The 24,065-nt window shown below is 37.7% G+C and overlaps 5 protein-coding genes across 9 annotated transcripts; 2 read left to right on the top strand and 3 right to left on the bottom strand.

Annotated features, from left to right (window-relative positions):
- Positions 1–95: 95 nt before the first annotated feature.
- Positions 96–5,372, bottom strand: LOC105174682 (RNA-binding (RRM/RBD/RNP motifs) family protein). Of its 4 annotated transcripts, none has more exons than XM_011096862.3 (7): positions 5,126–5,367; positions 4,810–5,019; positions 4,518–4,650; positions 3,607–3,763; positions 2,853–2,889; positions 1,471–1,753; positions 96–1,344 (listed from the first exon to the last, which is right to left on the bottom strand). In XM_011096862.3, the coding sequence occupies exons 2-7, from the start codon at positions 4,990–4,992 to the stop codon at positions 1,298–1,300; spliced, it is 840 nt and encodes a 279-aa protein (XP_011095164.2). In that variant the 5' UTR covers positions 4,993–5,019; positions 5,126–5,367; the 3' UTR covers positions 96–1,297. The 4 variants fall into 4 exon arrangements, with proteins under 4 accessions (XP_011095164.2, XP_020547472.1, XP_088731755.1 ...); XM_020691813.2 differs by having other exon boundaries at positions 96–1,364; positions 5,126–5,366; XM_088875629.1 differs by having other exon boundaries at positions 96–1,753; positions 5,126–5,372.
- A 1,171-nt stretch (positions 5,373–6,543) lies between these two features.
- Positions 6,544–9,791, bottom strand: RAD52-1 (cobalt ion binding protein). Of its 2 annotated transcripts, none has more exons than XM_011096843.3 (4): positions 9,356–9,791; positions 8,466–8,551; positions 8,277–8,371; positions 6,544–7,068 (listed from the first exon to the last, which is right to left on the bottom strand). In XM_011096843.3, exons 1-4 carry the CDS (start codon positions 9,658–9,660, stop codon positions 6,925–6,927), a joined length of 630 nt encoding a protein of 209 aa, XP_011095145.1. In that variant the 5' UTR covers positions 9,661–9,791; the 3' UTR covers positions 6,544–6,924. The 2 variants fall into 2 exon arrangements, with proteins under 2 accessions (XP_011095145.1, XP_011095152.1); XM_011096850.3 differs by having other exon boundaries at positions 8,466–8,503; positions 9,356–9,782.
- A 433-nt stretch (positions 9,792–10,224) lies between these two features.
- On the bottom strand, positions 10,225–11,991 carry LOC105174656 (GDSL-like Lipase/Acylhydrolase superfamily protein). The gene is made up of 3 exons (XM_011096832.3): positions 11,437–11,991; positions 11,162–11,289; positions 10,225–11,019 (listed from the first exon to the last, which is right to left on the bottom strand). Exons 1-3 carry the CDS (start codon positions 11,735–11,737, stop codon positions 10,288–10,290), a joined length of 1,161 nt encoding a protein of 386 aa, XP_011095134.1. The 5' UTR covers positions 11,738–11,991; the 3' UTR covers positions 10,225–10,287.
- A 3,477-nt stretch (positions 11,992–15,468) lies between these two features.
- LOC105174647 (Major facilitator superfamily protein) lies at positions 15,469–18,798 on the top strand. Its single transcript, XM_011096819.3, has 5 exons — positions 15,469–15,851; positions 16,421–16,638; positions 16,743–17,183; positions 17,312–17,454; positions 17,687–18,798. Exons 1-5 carry the CDS (start codon positions 15,719–15,721, stop codon positions 18,609–18,611), a joined length of 1,860 nt encoding a protein of 619 aa, XP_011095121.1. The 5' UTR covers positions 15,469–15,718; the 3' UTR covers positions 18,612–18,798.
- A 2,405-nt stretch (positions 18,799–21,203) lies between these two features.
- On the top strand, positions 21,204–23,837 carry LOC105174638 (Galactosyltransferase family protein). Its single transcript, XM_011096807.3, has 8 exons — positions 21,204–21,912; positions 22,094–22,158; positions 22,262–22,461; positions 22,554–22,811; positions 22,887–22,974; positions 23,056–23,181; positions 23,283–23,392; positions 23,494–23,837. Exons 1-8 carry the CDS (start codon positions 21,679–21,681, stop codon positions 23,640–23,642), a joined length of 1,230 nt encoding a protein of 409 aa, XP_011095109.1. The 5' UTR covers positions 21,204–21,678; the 3' UTR covers positions 23,643–23,837.
- Positions 23,838–24,065: the final 228 nt, after the last annotated feature.

Here is a 24,065-nt window from a genome sequence, read left to right as displayed (position 1 = left end):
GGAGCAGGAGCTTCAAGATTGTACAACTCATCACCATGTATCTACATATGCAACACTTTTCTGCAATCTAGCAGTTGACAGTATGGACAATAATGTTGAAAGCATAAAAGGATTTAGAGAATATTATAATGTGCATAATCAAAGGGGAGACATCAGTCAGACTCAGAAATAACAACCAGTGGCTGAATTACTTGAACAGAAATGGTCCTCCTTCCTTCTTCCTAGTTTACAATTACAAACCATAACACTTAATAGAAAGAGCATCGTCAAGTAGTTCCGGTACTTGCAACATAAAAGTGTTCTTGGAGAGAGAGAGAGAGAGAGATGGGCGCAAAGATGAAGACGACCAGAGTCCTAACCATGGTTGATGTGTCAATTTAGAAGAACCCCAAGAGAGCAAAAATATCCAAGGGTAACTTCCTATGCATTGAAACTCCAAAACCATTTTGTGGAGCTTCTAACAAGGTAGGTAAGTGAAAAAGGCTAACATCCCTACAAGAAAAAAGTCCTAAGCATTCTTGTGTTGCAGGGCAGGGCTTCAACTCCAAAAGTTTGGCCCACGACTGAAATATATTATACATAAAACCAAAACAGGACGCATAAAGATCACCTCCCTTTCCCTAAGAAGAGATGATCCATTTCTTACTACACACAGTTTTAGAAATTGCAAACAAGAAAAATCTATTACTAGTCAGAGTTTTTAAAATCCTGAGACTAGGGTACGTTATCATAAACAAAATCTGGGGCATTCCCTGCCCTGATTTCCTGATCTACATCTGCCATCTACAATTTTGAAAGGATTAGCCATTTCAAGATCAACATTTTGAAAATGGAAGACTGACAAAATATACTAGTATTTGACAAACTTGAATAAAAATGATTGTTTGATTTGCCTTTCCAGGGCAGAATTTCAAAATGATATTGTCTTGCTCAGCCTTTCCAGGGCTGAAGAGACAAATTCTATGACAACCAACTTTGCCTTGATAAGTGAGGCTTGAGTTGGGGGACAAGATGCACATATGCATGCAAATTCCATTCTCTAGTAGGAACCTTTCCTACAAAGAGAAGTGATGAAATAGAGATGGGTCCAAAACTTTTGGACATAACCCCTACGGGGGGCTCTCCCATGTTTGGATACGGCCAAATGCCACAGGCATGGGCCGGGTGCGAGCAAGAGAAAGAGAGAGAGACAGCTATAGAAGTAGAAAGAGAACCATGGTTAGGCCAAAGGTACGCATGCAGTAGATGAAGTGAATAATTGGAAGAATGAATCTCCATCATAATTGGCATGAGTCTCTCAACGATGAGGTATTGGTATTGGTGCGTGGAGAGTCATGGTTACGCCTGCGGCACGGCAAAGCAAACTGTCAAAGATATTAGTACCCCGGGGTAGCACATGTTGCAAACTCTGCAGCACGGGATAGACGTAATTAAGAAATAAAGAAGGGGTGTTGTAATAGAGACACAAACCTGATTGAAGTGGAGTTGGGGGGGCAAGAGATACAGGGGTGCCATAATGTGGGGGGTAAATGGCAGTTGAGTTGATTGCTGAATACTGGAAGAGGTGGTGGGGATACTGAAGGCCACCGGCATAACCCTGGCTGGCAGAGTAGGCTGCCGCTCCTCCCGTGCCCTCGCTGCTCAGGTTCAGATAAGGGTAGTAAGCAGCAGCACTTGAGAGAAGTCCACCAGTACTCCCAGTTCCGTACAATGGATACTGTGGGCTGCCGCCTCCATACACACCATAGTAGCTCTAAACAAAGAACATGTGATATTTAGAATTTTTTTGTGACAATTCTTGCTCGTAATTATTTATGCATAAGGTAGCTAATAACATATATATATATATATAGAGAGAGAGAGAGAGGGGGATCTATTACTAATTAAAGTGAAATAGTACTGTATTATTAGTCTTGAGTTGATTAATAAGTTTTATCTTTTCCAGTAGTAGCTAGACATAATTAGGAATAGCTTACAATCCACAAATAATGCAGGAGGCCTTCAAACAAGGAATTCTCCGCCTCTACAAATTAATATTGCACTTTTCTTTTTATTGTTTTATTTAGCAAACAAGATTGAGCCTGATCAAGCGTTACTTTGTCTACAAGTGATGATGGAGTGAGAGTCTGATTAAGAGAGTAGTATTCATTTTTGGAAAGTGTAAATTAATGGGAAATGTGTTTGTTGTATGTTATCTGTCATTAATCAATCATCATAATCGGGATTAATGTGGTAGAAATTAATAATTTAAACATCCAGAGATTAACACACTGAATCATCTCTGTATGTTTCAAAGCATTTCAGCTCAAATAACAAAATTAATTATCCTACTTGTTCTAATTTTATTATTATTATTATTTTAATTTCTAGAGAGGTACATATGTTGTTTATATATAATTAAGCCTTGGATTTCTTTTGAAATGAAAATCCTCTTCATTTAAAAATAACAATGTTGGTGTGTTTATCAAACTAGATCTGAACCACAATTTTCATGAGCAACAAATTATTTTCACTTATTGAAATGAGATTATTCCCTGGTCGGGGGGGGGGGGGGGGGTGTGTGGGTACATATGTGAAAGCAAGGAAAGATTTACAGCCGCTCGCATGCTCATATAATTAATGGAATCAATTTTTTATTCTTAATATTAGGTGGATCAACGTACTGTATATATAATTAGAAGGAGATTAATTTTTGATTAAGTTAATAATAATTAGGTGGGGTATAGGTAGTAGTAATTAATAATATATAGGTAATTATAATTATATATGGTGTGGGAAAGGGTAGAAATGAGGCCAAGTGGGAGAGGCAAACAGCGAGAAAAGAAAAAGGATCAGATGAGTTGTGTACAAACCGTAGGGTAAGCATATTCGGGCGAGTATGGAGAGTACCTGAAAAATCGGAGGTTTTTACAAAGGACAATAAGACAGCATCAGTATCATCATCAGCATCATGACCATATGTATATATTATATTAATCATCAATATTTATTTAATTATACGTAGAAACCAAAATATGAGTTGTGAAAATTATAACAGATGACTGTTATATATACATACATATATATTTATACTGTATACATACGTACATACATATAGATGGGGTTGACAAGATATAATTATTAAACCTGCAGTGTACGTAGATAGAGTGCTGTGCACAGGTGGCCAATTAATTAGTACGTATTATTAATTAATGGCACCAAAGCAGTTGCACAACATATAATAATGCATGCGCAGAGGAAATGTAGTCCAAGATACAGTTATCAACTATTATACATACAGCATAATTGGTAATTATTAGGCATGTGTATGTGTAATTTTGTGTGTGTGAGAGAGAGAATGAGGAATGATAAGCATGTGAGGGCCGAGGGAGATGATGATGATGATGATGATGAAGGGTAGTGTGAAAACCCTGATCGAATTGGTGAGAGGGAGATTGAGCGAGCATATATATATATATATATATATGAGAAGCATGCGTGAATATTATTATTACATACAGGTAGAAACCCCAAATATTGGAGAGCTGAAGCAAATATGCATGCATCATATATGCATTATAGTATATACATGAACTGCAACATACATATATATAGATACATACGTACCCAGCATAAAGATTGTAAGGAATGCCTTGTTGAATGGAATAATGAGGGAAGGTTGATGCAAAACCCTGAAATCCAGCAGCTCCAGCTCCAGCTCCCTGATGAAAACCACCACCACCTACCACCCTTATGTTCCTCCCACCACCTCCTCCTCCTGCTGCTGCTTATTTTTCATTTTCATTTTCACCACATGAATTACAATTAAAGTTAATCATTTTCTATGCTAATATAATTATAAATTACATACATAATATTCATATATATGGGTGGGGTGGGTATAATGCATTGGAAATTATAAGCAGGCAGAAAGACAATTAGTAGGCAGCTAGCCTAGGTTTTCCATCTTTATTGAATAGTACAAGTACAGGTAGTCGACAACCACTCATTATTACTAGTAAGGAAACTCCCAAAGCAAAAGCAAGAAAAATATACCACACAACCCCAAAAAGCAAAAGAAGAAATGAGCTGTCATGCTTTTCTAAAACACACACATATACATATACACACTGCATCATCATCATCCTCATCATCACATGCGCTCGCTAGCTGTGTCCAACAACTATACACTAGTATACGCACACTACACTTGACTTGACTTGAGAAGTTGTTTTAAGAGTTGAGACTTGAGACCTGACACTACTCCTTCTCGCTCATCTCCATTAATTAACCCCAACAACAACAACAATTTGTTGGATAATCTCCAGTTAAATTAAGGTGGGTGCAGGTAGCTAGGTAGTAGGTATGTACCTGCCCGCCCTCACCCTCAGATCCAATATTTCATCAAAATTCCTTAATTTTGTATACCATGTATAGTCATTAATATATAATAAAAGTGGTTAATTAGGATGAGTTGGGAGATGTGTGAATCATAATTAAGGGTAGAAGATTTCATGCATAAAATAAAATAAAATTACCATGCTTTGGGGTAGAAGGCTTAGATCTCTGAACACCCAAAGAAGCAAGATTGCAATTAGCTCTCCTTCCATCGATCACAGGAGTAGCATCAACACAAGCTCTCATGGCTGCATCCGGTTCTCGAAAAGTCACCTGATATCAGATCATCATCGGCATGTATTATGTATGAGAAAGAATTATTAATAAATATTGAAAATGTTGGATATGTATAGATAGATAGATAGATAGGAGGTGCATATCATATATAGATCGAAGCTGCAGAAGAAGAAGAAGAAGAAGAAATTATAATACAAATCCATAGCCTTTAGATCTTCCAGTAGTCTTGTCTGTGATGACGACTGCCTCCAAGATTTCACCAAACTGCTCAAAGTACTTCTTCATGGTATCCTTTTGAGTCTCCCATGCCAGCCCACCAACAAATACCTTTGTGTAAGTGGTGTCCCCGAACTGTCCTGCACCTGCTATGTTCGTCATCTTTGATGATCTTCTTCTTCTTCTTCTCTGTCAAATGCACATGTACAAATTCAGTCAGTTTCACTTTCATTCCTTGGCCTTACACCAAGATCATCAAGATTATATATATACATGTTTTCAATAATTAACTTACCTGCCTATATATGTATATATATTTAGACTCGATGGATCGACCGCAGAGAGGGGAGCTGGAGTGGGGTGGGGTTGGTGTTGGTGTTGGTTGGGATTGAAAGACAATTAGGTCAGAAGTAGTGCAGTGGAGGGGAGGACCAAAACAAGATTGGAGAGAGTGAAAAATGGGAGAAGAGAGATGGAGATGGAGGGAAGAGAAAGCAATAATAATAATAATAATAATAATAATAAAGGTAGAAAAAGAAGGAAAGAGTCTCTCATAATACGGACATCAATTATATACATATATATATATATCTATATCAGTAGTCCCCACTTCTTTAACATTTAATCCCTTGCTCCTCACGCGCCTTTTCAAACTCCCTCTTCCTCATTTCAACTTACAAATTATCCCCCAAGTACATTAAACAAATTTCTCTACTTCTAATTATATTTCTTCTACCAAATAAAAAACACTGTACTGCATGATTTTGATCTTTTCAACTTTAACTATACTAATTTAAATTCTTGATATTACACATTATATTTCTTTTTATATAATGTCATAAATGTAAATTACAAATATTTTTATATCTACGACTTTTATTTGTATATATGAAATGTTATACCAAATAAAATATTAATTTGCAAAAAAAAAAATTCAAATTACCTGTAAGGGTTGGCGCAATTAGAATGGAGAAACAAGAAAAAAGAATGCAAAAGGATAATTCGGGATATACAATTTGGAAGTGGATTGAATGATTATAGTAAAACGCAAATATCTATAGAGAATGTATTTTATTTTATCCTTGAAAATAAAAGTGAGGAATGAGCACGCGCAGGCAAGGAGGCTGGTCTTGCCACCGGCGGACATTATTGTGTTTGCCATGGGTCTTGGTATGTGAGAAGCAAAGGAATCGCCCTCAAAAAATGCAAGTATTTACAAAAAGACCAAAGGATGTTACAAAGTGAAGTCAAGAGTGACTGTGGGCGTTTGAGCGAATACTAGCATTGTATGGGATGGGCGATGGGGGGCGAGAGAACCGCCTCCGGCTAATAGCAGTTTTTATCATATATAAAAACCCACCCACCCATTTTTTGAATATTCAAAGTCCCATTCATCTTTTCCAAAAGCACTTATTTTGTAATGCTATGCTACATTTCATTATTTACACCACTATTTTTTCATTTCATTTTCAATACAATATAACAAGCATATCTGGCAAAGTACTGCACCTATAATAATAACCTAAAGCTGTCTCCAACTTGTTATCTTTTTGACCACAAACTCATCTACGCCACACTACAACTCACATGACACGACTCTGTGTGTGTGTATACAGATAGACGCCCTTTCCTCTGTGTCTCTGGTAACTGCCAGCCGTACTAGTAACCCACTTGTGATCTCCATCATGTGCAATACAAGTAGTACTCGCTCACTGTCAATTGTCCAAGTTCATCAACTGGACCATGTAATTCTTGGATGCAAACAATATACCTTTTAATTACAATAATATCCCGATTAGTTTTCAAGATTTCTCATAATCTATACTCGTTCACTTTTCTTGTCAACACATGCATTTGCTACCAAATATTAAACTTTTAACCAATTCAACTCCATATGAGCCAGCCCGCTATCTTACAATTCTCTAACTTCAAAAGCTTTAAACTCTGAATTAATTATACCAACCCAAACTCATTACACACTTCATCTGGTTCAATCACTCTGACCCTATTGCCCTCATGGAAAAAGGGACCTCAACTCTCGAGAAACATACAACATCCCAAGCAGAATTGCCACAGCGCCAGCTTACAACTGCACTATTCCACGTCTTCATGATAAAGATGCAGTCCAAGCCCGAAGCGAGCACAAGCTCGACGAAATGCCATTGCTTCTGCCTTCTGCACAGGATCCCCGTACCCTGGCTCACTAATTGAAGCAGTCCCTGTTGATTCCCGAAAGATCTAGTTCATATGGAAAGAATCCAATTATAAGTTTGTCCCACATTTCTGTAGTGTTGGGATCAGCTAATATAAACAAGACATGGCAGAGAAATTTGCCTAATAACCACCTTGGGCAAATAACTTTTAACACAAATCAAACAGTCTCATAATTCTTGTGTTCAGGATAACTTGGAAAGAGATGGTGAGCAGGAGTATGCATTTAAATGGTGTGGTATGACTTTTAGCAGACTGCTCATAACCTAACTGACATATTAGGACAATTATTTCATGAAAACATCGACCTATCTCACATGAAGGCACCATGCACCCACAAGTTCAGTAAAACTGTATGACACACTAATACAGAAAAGACATTTGATCAATTTGCATATTGCTAGTAAATGGAAAACATTACACTGGCAGTAAGAAAAAATAAAATCCACCATCACAGTAGTCAGTTCAGGTTAATTAAAATGCAAGGTGGTTCATGTTCATCTGATCAGAGATTCATATGTTCAATTTCATTGGTAACAGGGGGAAAATTTGCATCATTCGGCCCATAATTGAGGCCCCATCCAATTTTAATCCTTTATCTGTAAACTTCCTCAGTTTCCATCCTCCACCAAATATTTGATGGAAAATTCACATGCTGCTCATGTGAGGCAAAAATCTCATTTTTCAACCCATAATTTAGGCATTATTCAGTTTTGGTCACAATTTAGATGAATGAGTAAACTGCCTTTTTTTTTAATTAGTATTTGACTAAAATTCATTGGCTGAGCCATGACAGCAATTAGGAAAAGATTTCCTAAAATGACCAATCAAAATCAATATATTAAGATTCAATATATGATAAATGGGTTATTGGAGTTTCAATGAATAATCAATATACTTCTAATGTCGAATCAGGAGTCCAGATCATCTTTTCCTATGAAAGCATGTTCGAATTTCTCAATTAAGGGCAACATAGATCGACAAATAATAAAACTGTCCTGAAGAATCCAAGTTGCACCGTGATTTAAACAAGCAAGTTAATTGAAAATAAGATAAAAGAATTTGTGCAATCTTCAGGTCTAGAGTAAATCAGTTCTTCATTGCGAGGTTAGAATAATTGGGTAGTGTCATTATATTATGACCTTGCTACTAATAAAAAATATCGGAATTTTAAACATATCATCCATATGAGCAAGACAAAAAAGTATACTTAAAACATAATGGAAAGAGCATACCTCTGCATCAGTCCCATAAAGTGTTACACGATAAACAACAGATACAGATTTCCCATCAGCTGAATAAGTTATGCTGCGGACTTCACCAGACCATTCTACAGCAGAAAGGAATTGAATAACTTTGCATGTACTATTGAAGTAAGATTTTGGTCACTTAATGCTACAAAACTAGAATGATCTCTAGCATACCTGGTGCATGTAGGTTCATTATCCGATTAACTATGTGCCTGCAAAGAATAGAAGTTGATAGTAGCATGACATTGCCCTTTCCCACACTGCTCTCTTGGGAAAACGAAAAATTCTCAAGTGAAATGGATGCAGATGAACAAAGTCTTTTAAACAGAAATGAAGGATTATGTATTAAGCTCTTTCCTAGTATGTCTACATTAATGAGCACGCATGTGATACATTGGGAAAGACAAAGACAAATATGTCTCCCATGTAGGTGCATACAGCTATGACAAAGTAAAGGATAGATAACCAGCCACTAGTTTAGTTGTTGTATTTCTCGCGCGAAGCAATGAATCAATTTTACTAATTTGTTTGATAGTAGAAATCCTATTAGCTTAAAATGATGACATCCAGCATTCAATTAGTTCAGCATTGATAAACGAAAAGTCAAAGATGTCAAAGATTTTTTCTTTTTTCCTTCTGCAGGAGATATGGCTGATTTGTTCCGATAGAAAAACAAAAACTCCAAATAAAAAGAAAACTGAACAAAAACCTAATTGGTACTATAAATGACAAAGCTTTTACTTACACCAAGTGTTTTTATACAAAATGCAGAGAATAATGGCACGCTATCATTGGAATTAATCCTAGTTATGAAATAATATTCGATGTAGGTAAGTGTTTTGCTCCCACAATGCGGAAGTCCGCATATTGGAGACAGTTAAACAAAAGCTCCTAAATACAAACAAATTGAAGGAAGCTGTTATTCTCACCTCCCAAACCGTCTTAAGTGCACAAGAATCGACCACTATAGATTCAGTCGTGAAAGAGGTAAGTTGGCAAATCACATACCCACACATAAATTGATTTATACAAAGAGAGAAGGTGAGGGAGAAAGAGAGGAAAACCAGGGGATGTATTTGACGGAGACGCCAGTAGGTTCCGTGCGGAGCCTGAGGAGGGATTCCGGCACTTTCTTGTTCAATTCTTTGAGAATGTGGGAAAGAGGTCTGCTTATTCCCGAGACGGGGACGTCATCTTCAAGTCCAAGATTTGTTTCTTGCTGCAGTTTAGTACTGTTACTGGTGTTACGAGGAGAGGAGGAGGAAGAAGAAGAAGAAGAAGAGGAGAAGGGTTTGGCAGAGAAATGACTACGGTGCAACCGCAAACAATAACTTTTAGCAAATTTTGATAAGGAAGTACCGCCTGCCATCTCTGCTCTACTCCGCCTAAAGGTTTACCCTTAAAACCAAAAACCACTTTGCTTGGGGGACGGGGTGGCGACTGACTTTCATATTCTTTCAGTTTGCCCCCTCGTGTTCTCGGAAATTCCATATTTCGTGAAAAATTTAATTACAATCAGAAATAGCATTTTTGTTGCTTATCGGGCTCCGCAAGGGGCCGTTTTGGAGTGGAGGTCAATGGAATAGCTAATCTCATTGGAATTTGATGCAATTATATGGTGCAAGTTGGGCCAGGGGCTACCCAAACATCTCTCAGAGAAGAACTAAGATCATTTATATTTGGGCTTGATCACCCAAAGGCATCACAATCTTGTCTATTAAAACAGTTTAGGTGTATTGAAGTTGTCTATTAAGGCCCAAATGTACAAGTTGTAACTTTACAAACCCCCCCCCCCCCCCCCTTATTCAATAGTTAATTAAATTTGTTTGAATCAGATTTAATAGAATAATTACTTTCAAGCATGGGGTGAGGCTCTACCTATATTAGCTTGATCATTAATTAATTATTCAAAGAGCAGCTTCAATTCTTACAGTGAATTTAAAAATTATTATATTTATTATGTAGAAAATCCCATGAAAAACATTTGAAATGATGATCAGGAGAAATTAATAAGAGCCAATTGTTGAACGTTGATGGGATGGACGTCAGTGGGAGGACCGGCATAAGCCCTGTGAGCAAGAATAGCATCAACAGCTTGGGTGGGATGGAAGGCATCCCAGAAGACATACTGATTCCTGTTGGAACATGGAGGAACCCAGGGCATGCAGGTTATCACACCCTGATTCCTCCCTATCCCACAACATCCTCTGTCAACCACCTTGAACCCGTATCTCTCTGGATTGTTCAGAATGTCCCCAATTGCACCGTAAGTGTTGCCGTAGACGAACATGGAACCTGGATGGGTGCCGTTGTTCATAATATTAACAAGTGATAGCAGGCCTTGGTTGAAGGGGCCTAGAATTTGGTTGACATAGTCGACGCATCTTCCTGGAGGGGCTTGCCCCGTCGCCAGCACGTTCGGGATGCATCCCAGAGGCCCGGTTCCCGCAACCACAAATTTGCGAAGCCCAAGACTGTAGAGGGCGACGAGTTGTCGTGCGTAGTGGTTGAGAAGAAGGTTGGCAAACTGGGAAGGATTGTAATTGAAGCTGGAGGGGTACATGGCAGGCAATAGATAGTTGTTGATGTAGTCATTGCTCCCAAATACCAGAATTGCGATGGCTTTTGAAAGGTACTTGCTCAAGTTAGCTCCGCTTATCATCGTCCTCAGTTGACTCAGCGTGCTTTCAAAATTCAGAACTTGTTGACTCAAAGAGTACCTTTCACCCTAATTAATATATTAAAATAACAAGAAAATAAATTGAATTAGTCAATACACACAAATATATATATATATATATATATATAATCATCATCATCATCAGAAACGTGTTAGGTATTAATTATATATGTATGTTTATGTGTGTTACATAGTGTTGGCCAGTTTCGTCAAGGATGCCAGCAGCAGCGGAGGCATAGTTGACTCCTCCGAGAATTCTAGTTCCAGTTGTGGATGGATCTGAAAAGGGAGGAGGAGCTGCAATACCCAACCATGCTCCTGCATGCAGAATTAATTAATTATGTATATATATAGGATGATTGATATATGAATCAATTAATAATAAATATAATAATTAAAGCGGCAAGTGATGATCATGAGATGCATGAATGAAGATGGAGAATCAGTATACATATAAATGGATACCAAGGTAATCGACAAAAGTATCTCCATTGGAGAATCTGCCGGTTGGGCCTCTGTTGGAATCCACACCATACGGGTAGTAATTTGATTTTGCAATTGAATTTAGGAAATTGTTATTCCCGTTATCTACTAAGGAATCACCAAACACGAACAGTGCTGTCGCCTGTGCTGCTGCTGCTTTATTATTAGCCCCAACACCATCACCATCACCGGACGTGGACGAACACATGACTGTAAGGACACCCATCAAACTCATCATCATAATCACCAACCAAAACCATTTTCCTACTGCTCCGGTATCCATCCACGCGCACAACTCTCTAAGTACTTAATAATTTATATCAATTTATTCACTAAATTTTGTGTTCTTGCCTACAGCAGCTCTCCACCTTAAATTTGATTTATCAATGATTGCCGGCACATGCTAATGCATATATATAGAGAGAGAGAGAGGGGGGCCTTGATTATCAGTATGATGATATATTTGGAAGAACATTAACTAATTAATTGATGATGATGATAAATAGTAATGCACCGGCCTTATGATCTCTATCCAGCTGCAATGCAACTGCTTATTATGTAAGCAAAATCCATACTGTGCTCCTTTTCTTCCTACTTTTTCTAATTTTAGACAAACCTTCATCACTTTTCACATCTCGATGCACGAAATTTCTCTCTACCTATATATCTCCCACACCCCTCACCACCAATATTCATGTGAATACATTATGCTATATGCCACACTTTTGTAAGATGGGCCTCCGTTGAATTTTTTAAATTAGGTTATTAACTATTTGCCAATAAAAAAGAAAAATAAATCACTAATACTTTCTATTAGTGAGGAATTGAATTTTCCATATGAATCACTTTTTTTTATAATGTATTATTATAAATAAACTTAAAAATAGTATTGATTTTAAGTTTTAGTAAGGACACTAAGTTGTCATAATAAATATTTGTAATGAAAAGATTATTACAAGTCATACTTTTGGTAATAAATGTATTTTCTTTTGTAACAACAATATAAACTTTTGAGAGGACCAATTTGTTACTATAACTAATACTATTATAAGGAATCATATTTTGTTTCGAATACATTTGTGATGATAAGTTAAGTTCGGTACAAGAACTACTAGCATCAGGCTTTCCAACACAAACTTTGTAATGACCAATTTTTGTTAGGGTAAATTGCATAAAACTCCTGTATTTTCAAAATTTAGCTAAAAACCTCTTTATTAAAAAAATAGATAAAAGATTTCCTTGTATTTTTTAAAATGTTGCATACTCTCCCCTATCGTTAGTTAAGCCCTAACGGTATCAATTTTTTGCTAAATTTTTTGTTATACCATTTTTGTAACACGTGGGGAAAAATAATGACGTGGCAAAATTATAAAAACAGACGAATAAAAAATCAGAGCTGTAATCCAATAACTAGTAAAAGTCCTTCTTTCAACTCGAATCTATAATTAATGGTCGATTGAGGAGGAAGAAACCCGATTGAAGCAATCCACTTCGAGTGGGGGGAGGCACGCTAGAGAGGGCGCAGCGACGAGGGAGGTGAAGCGCGCGGTGGGGGGAGAAGCGAACGAGGTTTAGTGTGCAATGGGGGCAGAAGCGACAACAGAGGTGAAGCGCGTGGCAGGGGAAGTAGCGGCGCAACAGGGGGAGGCGCGCTAGTTGGGGGAGGGGGGCAGAGGTGCGCTGGTGGGTGGGGGGAAAGAGGCGGCTGGCCAGCTCCGACGACGGGGGAGGGAGGTGGTTTCTTGGTATATATATTATACACATATATATTTATAAAAAAAATACATATATACTTTTTGTATATAATTATATAAGTAAAATTAAATATGGACCATTCGTCTATATAGATAAGATCCTATGGTTGATAATAAAAAAGTACAAAAATAGAAAAAGAAAATAGCGCTTGTGTTACACCCAAAATTATAATATTTTTTTAGTTTCGAACAACGCCTTTTTAGTCCGAAAATTTCAATACACGTGACTGTTTGGGATTAAAAATACGTGATTATGAGTTTTATGGTACTAAAAGCAACAATTATCAAAATTGTGGTATCAAAACAAATTCTACTCATATTTTATGAAATTAAAAAGTATTTTGCCCTTTATTTTTTAGATAGGGGTGTGTTTTGTCATTTTCAGCTAATTACATATGAGGATAAATTGCAATATGCCCTTTAAATACAACCTTAATCGCCTATATACAATTGGCCGTAGCAAGGCAAAAAAACGTAAAGCATACTAATATTTTCTTTGGTTTGCTTTGTTTCTCTTGCCTAGAACCTTCTTCACTTCTGCCGTCGTGAATTGCAAGGTGCCCACCTTTAGTTTGAACAATCATTAACTGATTTATTTCATTGAAAACTTGTGCTCAATTAAAACAACAAAGACGATGCACTGTGAGGAAGCCATGGAAATCTAAAAGCTTAAGAACCTGGAATTGAAGTGATAAAACAAAACAAAACACCTTTTTTGGTTATTTTTATTTATCATTTTGGCAAAATCAAATCCTTCATATATACAATAATATTATGTTGGTACATGGAATTAAGGGTGAAAGTAGCCCATATCATATATCAGTACCGCTTAATATTGCAAAAGGTAATGAATTAACATCTCGATCCATAAAAAGTTGAAGTTTTTATATAAATCCCAATTATTGTATTTGCTTAAAGACCCAAGGTCGTGAGCTTGTCGGACTTATAATGCTTTAATTTGGCGTATACATGTGTCTAGTTCATTACCTTTGCTTGAATTGAGTTTATCCACTTGAAAAAGTACATGTTTGTAAACCGACAAGCTGTAATATATATAAAAAATGTTTTAATTTCATGGATACTTTTTTACGATTAAAAGAAATGTATCTCATTTTAAAAGCAAAATATATATATAGAGAAATTAGTACATGCATGTAATGTGCAGTGATCATATATAGCTAGTACCATATACGATCAATCATACATATAATTATTATTATTTTATTATAATATTTAGCGATTATGATAAATATTTTAAATGGAGCGACATGAGTTGACCTTCTAATTAAGAGCATGAGTGCAGGGTGCAGTGAGGAAGGAGGAAGGCATATATATATATATATGTATGTTAGAGTCCTGTGATGAATGATGAAAAGCGCCTATGATGAGTGATGACCGGCAGCTGCACAATTGACGCAAGCAACAGCTCCTCAAAATGCAATCTCTGCAGCATCTCTCATGTCTTCTTTCTTGTGACAATATATATATATATATATATATAGAATTCACAGGATGTATTATATAATTAATGTTGTGCTAGGTAGCAGCTCATTCCATTAATCCCAGTGATTAGATAAAATATATTAACTTGGGTTTATGTATGATGAGAATGGTATGTAATGGGGGAGAGTCGAGCCCACTTTTGAATAATGTGAGACAACAGAACAGATGGGGCAGCTGGAGCATCCTTTCTCTTTCTGCTACTCCTCATGACCTTTTTCTTAGACGAAATCCTGATAGATGTGCATGAAAATGACCCATCCCCAATAGAATTTTTTGGCAATTGCAACAGGCTAATATTTTCAACCAGTTTATGATCACAAGGGTAGAGAAAGAAGCAGACAAGTGGGGGATACGCTCCACGATACATATATATATAAATTAAACCAGAATGAATGATGGTGCAATAGGTGCATCAATTGGGGAACATTGACAAGTACGGTTTGATGGTTCCCAAAACTATGCTGCTTGATGGTGATCATGACTTTTTGTAGTTGGATTTTTGTTATATATCTGTGTGTGTGTGGCGGACATTAATGAGATACATACAGAGTTTTGGACACTGTGGGTGCTGTGCTTTTATATATATATGTTTGCGATCGATCATGGTGGGGACTGATCCATGGCGATCGAGTACTTTGCTGAATTTTGTGGCATGTGGGGTAGCCCACTACAGCAAAGTCAACTCCGTTTGCAAGAAAGAGTACTGGGTCTGGCTATGCAAACAACACATTATAAATACTGACCCATCTCCACTTGGGAGTTCGTCTGAGAGTCAGTTTTGAATGGAGAAAGGAAAGATGAGGTAGATATATACATATATATATATATAGGTAGATTTTGGGGTTTGATTTTCTCAAAGCATGCAATAATATTGCATGTGCTTCTATCTGTTTCCTTTTTAATTTGTGAAGAGGGGAGAGGAGACTGGGGACTGGAGACTGCTGCGTGTTAATTCTGTTTACACTGAAAAACAGATCTAGCTAGCTAGTAGAAAGAAACCAGAGCACATGGATAGGGAAGAGAGAGGAGGGGATTCCAAAGGATCATCAGATCAATCTCTTCAAACCTCTGTTGATTGGAGAGGGAGACCTTGCAAACCTAATACACATGGTGGAATGACTGCTGCTCTTTTCATTTTAGGTCTCTCCATTTCTTCATCAATTCCTTCATCTCTTTCTCCATCTCTATCCCTCTCTACACACACTCACAAACATTAGATGCAGTAGCATATATACATCAATATAAATGCCCATCCTCCATTTCAACTGTTTCTTTACTTGCTTAATTCATTTGTTTTCTCATTTCTGATCACTCTATTTAGTGTGTTATATATATGCAAGAGGATTTGAGTAAACACATCTGATTACAACTCTTTGTCAATGATTAGTAGGCCTATATATGCACTCATCATGAATCAAGCAATGCTCTTGCCAGTATATATTTTACTGGCTAGCTTGAAATTTGAGTGGAGACTTAATTAGTCTCTAGAGGCCACGCACTGGAGTGAGAGAGTGTGTGGCACTACCTAGCTATCTTAATGTAGGTAGCTGTGAGTGAGTGCTCATCAGCCACTCAAATTATATATATATATATATATATATATATATATGCATACCACTAACTTGTAAGGAAACCATTCATATATAACAAATTAATTAATTTATTATAAGGTATGCAGTGTAAATTACTATTTGTTGGTGAATGGTCAGGACTTCAAGCGTTCGAGATGATGGCAATTGCTGGTGTTGGGAATAACCTGATAACCTATGTGTTCAATGAGATGCACTTTCCTTTGTCAAAGTCGGCAAACACGGTCACAAACTTTGTTGGCACTGTGTTTCTGCTATCCCTCTTCGGTGGCTTCCTCTCCGATTCTTATCTCGGGAGCTTCTGGACCATGCTCATCTTTGGATTCGTCGAGCTCTCAGTAAGTCAATTATTTATATTAATTAATGTTGCATGCTCTCCTCGATCGTCAAGCAATATCCTATATATATATATATGACTTATTACCGCTCCGTGGTCGGACAGGGATTCGTATTACTGTCGATTCAAGCCCATGTTGCGGAACTTCGGCCTCCAAAGTGCAGCATGGGTAGTCCAAGGGGTGGTTGCGAGGAAGCGAAAGGTTACAAGGCCTGGATATTCTATGGGGCGCTCTACCTGGTGGCTTTGGGGAGCGGGTGTTTGAAGCCCAACATTATTTCTCATGGAGCAGATCAGTTCCCAAAGCACGACTCGAAGCAATCCAAGAAGCTCTCCACTTTCTTCAACTCCGCATATTTCGCTTTCTGCACCGGTGAGCTTCTCGCCCTCACTCTTCTCGTGTGGGTTCAAACCCATTCTGGCATGGATGTCGGCTTCGGAGTTTCTGCGGCTGCCATGGCTGTCGGCTTAATTTGCTTGATTTCCGGATCCCTCATTTACAGAAATAGCCCACCCCGTGGAAGTATATTCACACCAATTGCGCAGGTAATTAATCATTAATGATTCTTCTTCTATTCCTATCGTATGTATGGTGTAGAGTGTGGAGTTGAATTCCGTCCCTTAAGAAGTTGGTCTTTTCACGGACAATCTCATTCAGTATCGTTTTTGGAAAGGTTTTCGTAGCAGCAATTTCAAAGAGAAAGCAAATCTGCCCGTCAAATTCGGAGATGCTGCATCGAAGCGAGATGTTAGACCCTCAAAATCCATCTAGGACGATATCTAACAATGTCACGCTAATTCACACTGAAAAGTTCAGGTGGGATACATATATATATATATATATCTTCAACTGCATGGAATACTATTATACCCACTACATTAGACTAATTAAGAATTGGACTGTTGATAGCCAACTGATTAACCACAACAAGATATGAATATCATCATCATAGACACAAATTAATTAAATAAATAAAAAAAAAGAATTGAGTATCATTGATGATATACTTGTGTTTGGATATAATTAAATATTTAATATTCCCTCCCAGGTTCCTCGATAAAGCCTGCATCAAAACCGAAAACGGCGGGAATGAGATGAGGGAAAGTTCATGGAGGCTGTGCAGTGTGTCACAAGTGGAGCAAGTTAAAATACTTGTATCTGTGGTGCCAATATTTGCTTGCACAATCATCTTCAACACCATATCGGCTCAGCTCCAAACATTCTCGGTCCAACAGGGAACTTCCATGAACACCAACCTCACTCCTAATTTCCGAATCCCACCTGCCTCTCTCCAGTCTATACCCTACATGATGCTCATCTTTGTGGTTCCCCTTTATGAGACTGCTTTTGTACCTCTTGCCAGGCGAATCACAGGAAATGACTCGGGAATCACCCCTCTCCAAAGAGTTGGGATAGGCCTTTTCATCGCCACTTTCTCTATGGTTTCAGCTGCAATCATCGAGCACAAGAGGAGAAACTCCGCCTTGAAGTTGAATGAAAGGCTTTCCATCTTGTGGATAGCTCCACAGTTTCTGATATTTGGGGTCTCGGAGATGTTCACAGCAGTGGGGCTCATCGAATTCTTTTATAAACAATCAATACAAGGGATGCCGTCCTTCCTGACTGCCATGACTTACTGTTCGTATTCATTTGGATTTTATCTGAGCTCCCTTTTGGTTTCTTTGGTGAACAAGGTTACTTCAAGCAGTTGGGGAGGTGGTTGGCTGAGTGAGAATGACCTGAACAAGGATAGGCTTGACCTGTTTTATTGGTTGCTAGCTGCACTCAGCCTCATCAACTTCTTCAATTACCTTTTCTGGTCCAGGTGGTATTCTTGCAATCCATCTGTATTACCTACTCCACCACGCCTGCAGCCTTCTCATGAATTAGAGTTAGACGACAAACAAAATTCCATTACTACTACTACTGCTACTGCTGCTGCTTTAAACTATAATAGCAGAAACGTAAACTAGCTACTAATTACAGCACTAGCTAGCGAGAGCAACGTACGTACGTACATCACCACCTTTAGAAATTAATACTCTTGTTTTTGTTGTCTTGCTTTATTAGTTACCAATAGCCATCGAATGGATGAGTGCTGTACCTGAAAAAGAAACCCACAGAATTAAAATTATTAATGATTAATATATATTGTAGTAATCACTTGATGCGGTTAGCTAGCTAGCAGGTCAACAATTTTATGCCTTAATTGTTTCCACATATATATATGTATATATCTTTTCTCTAATATTAATTCTTTCTTGTTAAATTGGATACTGAAGGTGAAGGGTCCCAGAAATTAGAGGAAAGTTAGGTCTAAAACCATCATCAATCAGATTCATGATCATCGCATCCATCCTTTAAACTTTACGCTCTCTACACAACAAATACAATACGTGGACTGATAATCTCAATTTTGATTCAGAATAGTATTCATGAAGTAGTGGTGGGGTATGCCTATGGTGCTTTAGCTAAAAGCAGTCTTAATTTAGAAAAGCATTTGTAATCATCTATTCATACATAGCATTACTCAACACAAGACATATTAAGTCTTGCTTTCTAACCACCCTTGAGAAAAAGGTAGTAAAAGAAAATGGCAGCAAGAAATATGTTATTGGAAGGTCCAGAATTGTGTCCCCTTCACTTCACTCTTTCACCATCACTTTTAAACATCCACAATCAAACGTGTCTCACGCATGATGTTCCTGCCCATCTCCATTAATGCAACATATACATACATGAATTACTTAACTGATTTTGATTTTCAAGGTTGTATCTCTGCTTTTGCCTTCTCCCCCTCTTATTAAATACCCTACACAGGGTAACCTATTCTCCCTTATCCATTAATTTTAAAGCCCCGCTTTTGTCAAACTTTACTCAACTACCCGATAAGGGTATAAACAATTAATATTCAAAATTAAACATCCCAAGATACATGTAAAGTAAAGGTCCAGCAGCTACCTATAGAAGCTTGAATGACTGAGGCCTTCTTGTATGCAGATACAGTCCAACACCTTTTAATTTTATCTCAGTCACCATTGATTTTTATCAAGTGTCATCCATTTTCCTCCAACGGAGTTTGTCAAACTTAATATATGTGTATTAGCGTTTCCTATATATATTGAATTGTGGACAAGTGGTTAGATAGATGCAGGGCAGAAATTCTCAACACCCCTAATTTATTCAAACCTGCTTCCAGATAATTGTTCTTGATCCAAAATCTGATTACAGATTATGGAAATTGTTGGTACAGTTGAGAGAATATTTTGAGGATGCTTATTATCCAGTCTGTTTTACATTTCATCTAACTAATTAAACATACTAAAAAATGTCCACAATTCCGATTTATGGTTTCAATCACACAATCAACCATAGATTTTGATATCTTGAGAAAGACTCAGTTCATTTCAATTACCTAACGATGCAAACCTTTATAATAGTATCATCTTGTTAGTTTACTTACACTAACATTTATTTGGCATGTCATTCAGTTACATGAAAATCCAACACCTTATTTACATTATCACAAGTACAATCACCACTTCTTCCATTAAATGGAAAGAAGGAAACACCAATTACCGGTTCCAAGTATCTACCTTCTACATCCTGTGGACATCACCAGATGGTATAAGCTCTTAATGAAAGAAAATGAATCTCTAGAATCAACTCTGTTTCCATGATTTTACCCTTTAGTTTTGACCGTTGTTTCTTGATCTTTTGCCTGATTCATACGCATCTGTAGTCATCACTAACACGGGACACATAACCAGGCCTCTGAATATTTGGGCAATGTTTTCCAAATTCTACAAATGCTAAAATTGAAACTTCCATCTGCCCCTTAAAATATGCAGAGAGGAGAGTTGATGTTAGCGTAAAACAAGAGACTGAAGGGTTTAAAATTTCGATTGTAGTTTGAAGTAGACAGTTTGTTGAAACATGAAAACAACATGATCAAACTGCCACCATATGCAAGCAAAAGTTTCATCCCATTGTCTAATAAAAGCCAGATATAGCATCTAAGTTATTCTAAATGAAGTGAAATATTTTCTTCTATTAGTTCATTTGAAAATCCTCCAACTAATAGTTGACATTTTGACCCATTTTCTTGGTGATTCTCATATATAATTGTTCATATCCTCATCTGCAGGTACTGAATTCACTAGTTTTCTTTCTTCTATTATTGCTGCAGTTCCACATACTTGTAAGAAAAGCCTATACGTATGTAGTGTTTGACATTGTGCTATATTACCGTGGATGCATTATTCTTTGCTAGTTACTGTATAGAATATGGTTTTGAATGAAGTATTTTGTTGAGCGTGTTAGCCTCATTGTTAGTTTGTGCTTAACCAAATTAAAGACCCCTGACATTGCATATGGGAATTCAATTTCATGTGGTCAGAATAATCTGGGGATAGTGGTTAATATTCTGACTGCATTAAACATTCACCGGTTGAATTTACCTGGACATGAATAATTGTGAGCCATTAATGAACCAGAATCAATGAAAATAATGGAATTCTCAGCTGTTGGCAAAATTAGCATCAGTTTTGCCTTTTTGAGATTTAGACTTGAAAATTGCTTGCTACCTTTTACAAACTGCAAATGGAAATTCTTGGGTTGTTTTCTTGCAGAAGCCCAAAAAATAGTCACCCAACATTTTATTTCCATTGCTATCTGGCTACCTGGATATCCCACATCCCCAGACGTGACATGTTAGAGAAATTATACTTGCCTTCCTCCCATTGTAGGGCTATTAAGAGCTGAAGTTTTTAATGGCTGTCAACCTTAGATCAATGTAGCTTTCTTTGCCTTAATATGTATATACTTATCTATCAAAAGGCTTCCTATACCACCAAGTATGATTACCAGGCTACGTGTAAATAATGCTGCGATACAGTTATATAATTAGTTGGAATCAGCATGACTTAAGACTTGCAGAATCACTTACCAATCCTTTCTACACTCTTACCGTACAGAACATCACAAGATCAGAAAACAATAGGGTGGTTGGAGCTGGAGGAGAAGAAGTTGAATTTCTGTATGGTGTCAATTTTTTCGCCCTTTCAGCTCAACAGCGAGAACAATAGTAATAAGAAAATGAGAGGAAAATCAGTTTCAGGGAAGGTTATCTTTGCCCTGTGTGTTGCGAGCTTTCTTGCAGGATCACTTTTTACAACACAGATGAGGCCACGCCCTTCTGACTATGCACATCACCTGATCCCAGAACAGCGGGGGAAACTTGATGCTGCTAAACATGAATGTGATCACAAGCGTGTAAGTCCAAATCAAATTTGCTTGCTACGGTCTCTGGTCTGTTTCCAAATCTGGGCAAAATGAACGTCGACCGATGGGAGACTTGATTAGTAATTAGTTATCTAAGTTTCTCTTGTTTTTATGCTTGTGTTTTCTTGGTTTGGACTCTAATAGCTAGCACCATCAATTTCTCTCTGCTTAGAAATTGGTAGAAACATATCCAAGAGACGTCATGGGGGAAGTCATCAAGACACATGAAGCTATCCAGTAAGTTTGAATAATCCTCTTCACCACTCATTGATTCTTGTCGCTTTCCACTTGTTTCTAGAAATACTTGTGATGAGAACTCAACTAGACCTTAATCAAGCAGATCACTAGATAGAAGTATATCGACATTGGAGATGGAACTGGCAGCAGTGCGTACAAACAAGATGACTGGACAAGGGGCACGAGAAAGGACGTCCAATCACACTACTACTCTTCGCAGAGCTTTTGTAGTAATAGGAATTAACACTGCTTTCAGCAGCAAGAAAAGAAGAGAGTCTCTTCGAGAGACATGGATGCTCAAAGGTCTTGTTATCATCTCTTAGCCTAAAGAAGCCTAGTTAGTGCAGGATGCACAGAATTTGAGAACAATGGATCTGATGCATGCATGGTTGCAGGAGAGCAACTGAAGAAATTGGAGAAGGAGAAAGGAGTGGTGATGCGATTTGTGATAGGGCGCAGCGCGACACGTGGTGGAGTTCTTGATAGATCAATTGATGCCGAGGACGCCGAGCATGGGGACTTCCTTAGGCTGAACCATGTTGAGGGCTACCACCAGCTTTCTACTAAAACTCGATTGTTTTTCTCCACAGCTGTCACAATCTGGAACGCAGAATTCTATGTTAAGGTTGATGATGATGTTCATGTGAATTTGGGTAAGTAGGCAATGAATTCCCAGTTTCTAAAGGGTGGGGCGGGCGTGCATGTATTACTTGATGTTTCATGTGCAGGTATGCTGGTGAGCACGCTGGCAAAGCACAGATCTAAGTCAAGGATTTATATTGGATGCATGAAGTCTGGACCCGTCCTTTCTCAGAAGTGAGTAAACAACAAAGTTGAAGAAGAGAATATATTTATGAGAGGAATTGAACTCATGATGTTAATTGTATGATTTGGCAGAGGAGTTAAGTATCACGAGCCAGAGTACTGGAAATTTGGGGAAGAAGGGAACAAATATTTCAGGCATGCGACAGGTCAAATATATGCAATCTCCAAGGACCTGGCTACTTATATTTCCATCAATTCGTAAGTCATGTTCATTGTTGCTAGCTAGGCATGAATTAATGAATTAGCGACTACTAGTTTGGTTCAATTGTGTAATTGGAGGAATGAAATTGACATGACAGAGGCATGTTACACACATATGCGAATGAGGACGTTTCTTTAGGTTCATGGCTGATTGGATTGGAAGTCCAACATGTGGACGAGCACTCTATGTGCTGTGGAACGCCTCCAGGTACCAACCCCATGAGACAACTGGTTTGATTATTTCAGTAATGATATGAGCTAGCTCCATTGACAACTTTAGTAATGATTGTTTTTTTTCCTGCATAGTAGATTGCGAGTTTAAATCGGAGGCAGGGAACCTTTGCGTGGCATCTTTTGATTGGCAATGCAGTGGGATATGCAAATCAGTAGAGAGAATGAAGAAAGTGCACAGCGCATGCGGAGAGGGTGATGGAGCTATTTGGAATGTTGATTTCTAAAGAGGGAAGGAATGGCAGATATATGAAGCATTAATTACTAACTAGTAGTGATAGTACTATATACAGAGGGGAGGGGAGGGAGGAAGGAAGGAAGGAAATGCGGCTCTAGCTCACAAAAACAAAAATGCTGTTAGAATTGGGGGTTCAATACTCATTTTTACTTTATGCTTAAATAAATATCCCACATCATCAATCCATCTATCTCCCATCCTTGTGCTTTTCTTTTTCTATCCGCTTTAATTCTTTTTGTATAGGATGGATGAGTAATTGGTAACATATGCATATGAGATGCGATGAAATTTGGTGGAGGGGAAGGGATGGATATCAAAGGGACATGCTATGGCAATTGGCAAATGGCAAATGCAAATGTGCATTCAGCTGCTGCAATATGGATTTAGTTTAGACCTCATCAAATTCAAAACC

Source organism: Sesamum indicum, linkage group LG2, assembly GCF_026168435.1.
Source record: "Sesamum indicum cultivar Baizhima isolate 11 linkage group LG2, ASM2616843v1, whole genome shotgun sequence".
In the NCBI taxonomy this organism is placed as follows: domain Eukaryota; kingdom Viridiplantae; phylum Streptophyta; class Magnoliopsida; order Lamiales; family Pedaliaceae; genus Sesamum; species Sesamum indicum.
This window is presented reverse-complemented; position numbering and strand designations above follow the sequence as displayed.

Excerpts from the sequence above, each read along its gene's own strand:
- LOC105174638 (XM_011096807.3), top strand. The coding sequence starts at position 21,679 with ATGGTGTCAATTTTTTCGCCCTTTCAGCTCAACAGCGAGAACAATAGT. Across the intron at positions 21,913-22,093 it reads ATGAATGTGATCACAAGCGT|AAATTGGTAGAAACATATCC; the intron begins GTAAGTCCAAAT and ends CTCTCTGCTTAG. Across the intron at positions 22,159-22,261 it reads AAGACACATGAAGCTATCCA|ATCACTAGATAGAAGTATAT; the intron begins GTAAGTTTGAAT and ends TTAATCAAGCAG.
- LOC105174647 (XM_011096819.3), top strand. The coding sequence starts at position 15,719 with ATGGATAGGGAAGAGAGAGGAGGGGATTCCAAAGGATCATCAGATCAA. Across the intron at positions 16,639-16,742 it reads TTGGATTCGTCGAGCTCTCA|GGATTCGTATTACTGTCGAT; the intron begins GTAAGTCAATTA and ends GTGGTCGGACAG. Across the intron at positions 17,184-17,311 it reads TATTCACACCAATTGCGCAG|GTTTTCGTAGCAGCAATTTC; the intron begins GTAATTAATCAT and ends GTTTTTGGAAAG.
- RAD52-1 (XM_011096843.3), bottom strand. The coding sequence starts at position 9,660 with ATGGCAGGCGGTACTTCCTTATCAAAATTTGCTAAAAGTTATTGTTTG. Across the intron at positions 8,372-8,465 it reads AATGAACCTACATGCACCAG|AATGGTCTGGTGAAGTCCGC; the intron begins GTATGCTAGAGA and ends TTTCTGCTGTAG. Across the intron at positions 7,069-8,276 it reads TTTATGGGACTGATGCAGAG|ATCTTTCGGGAATCAACAGG; the intron begins GTATGCTCTTTC and ends CATATGAACTAG.
- LOC105174682 (XM_088875629.1), bottom strand. The coding sequence starts at position 4,992 with ATGACGAACATAGCAGGTGCAGGACAGTTCGGGGACACCACTTACACA. Across the intron at positions 4,651-4,809 it reads GATCTAAAGGCTATGGATTT|GTGACTTTTCGAGAACCGGA; the intron begins GTATTATAATTT and ends ATCTGATATCAG. Across the intron at positions 1,754-2,852 it reads CCGAATATGCTTACCCTACG|AGCTACTATGGTGTGTATGG; the intron begins GTTTGTACACAA and ends TTCTTTGTTTAG.
- LOC105174656 (XM_011096832.3), bottom strand. The coding sequence starts at position 11,737 with ATGGATACCGGAGCAGTAGGAAAATGGTTTTGGTTGGTGATTATGATG. Across the intron at positions 11,290-11,436 it reads TACTTTTGTCGATTACCTTG|GAGCATGGTTGGGTATTGCA; the intron begins GTATCCATTTAT and ends TTCTGCATGCAG. Across the intron at positions 11,020-11,161 it reads ACGAAACTGGCCAACACTAT|GGTGAAAGGTACTCTTTGAG; the intron begins GTAACACACATA and ends TATATTAATTAG.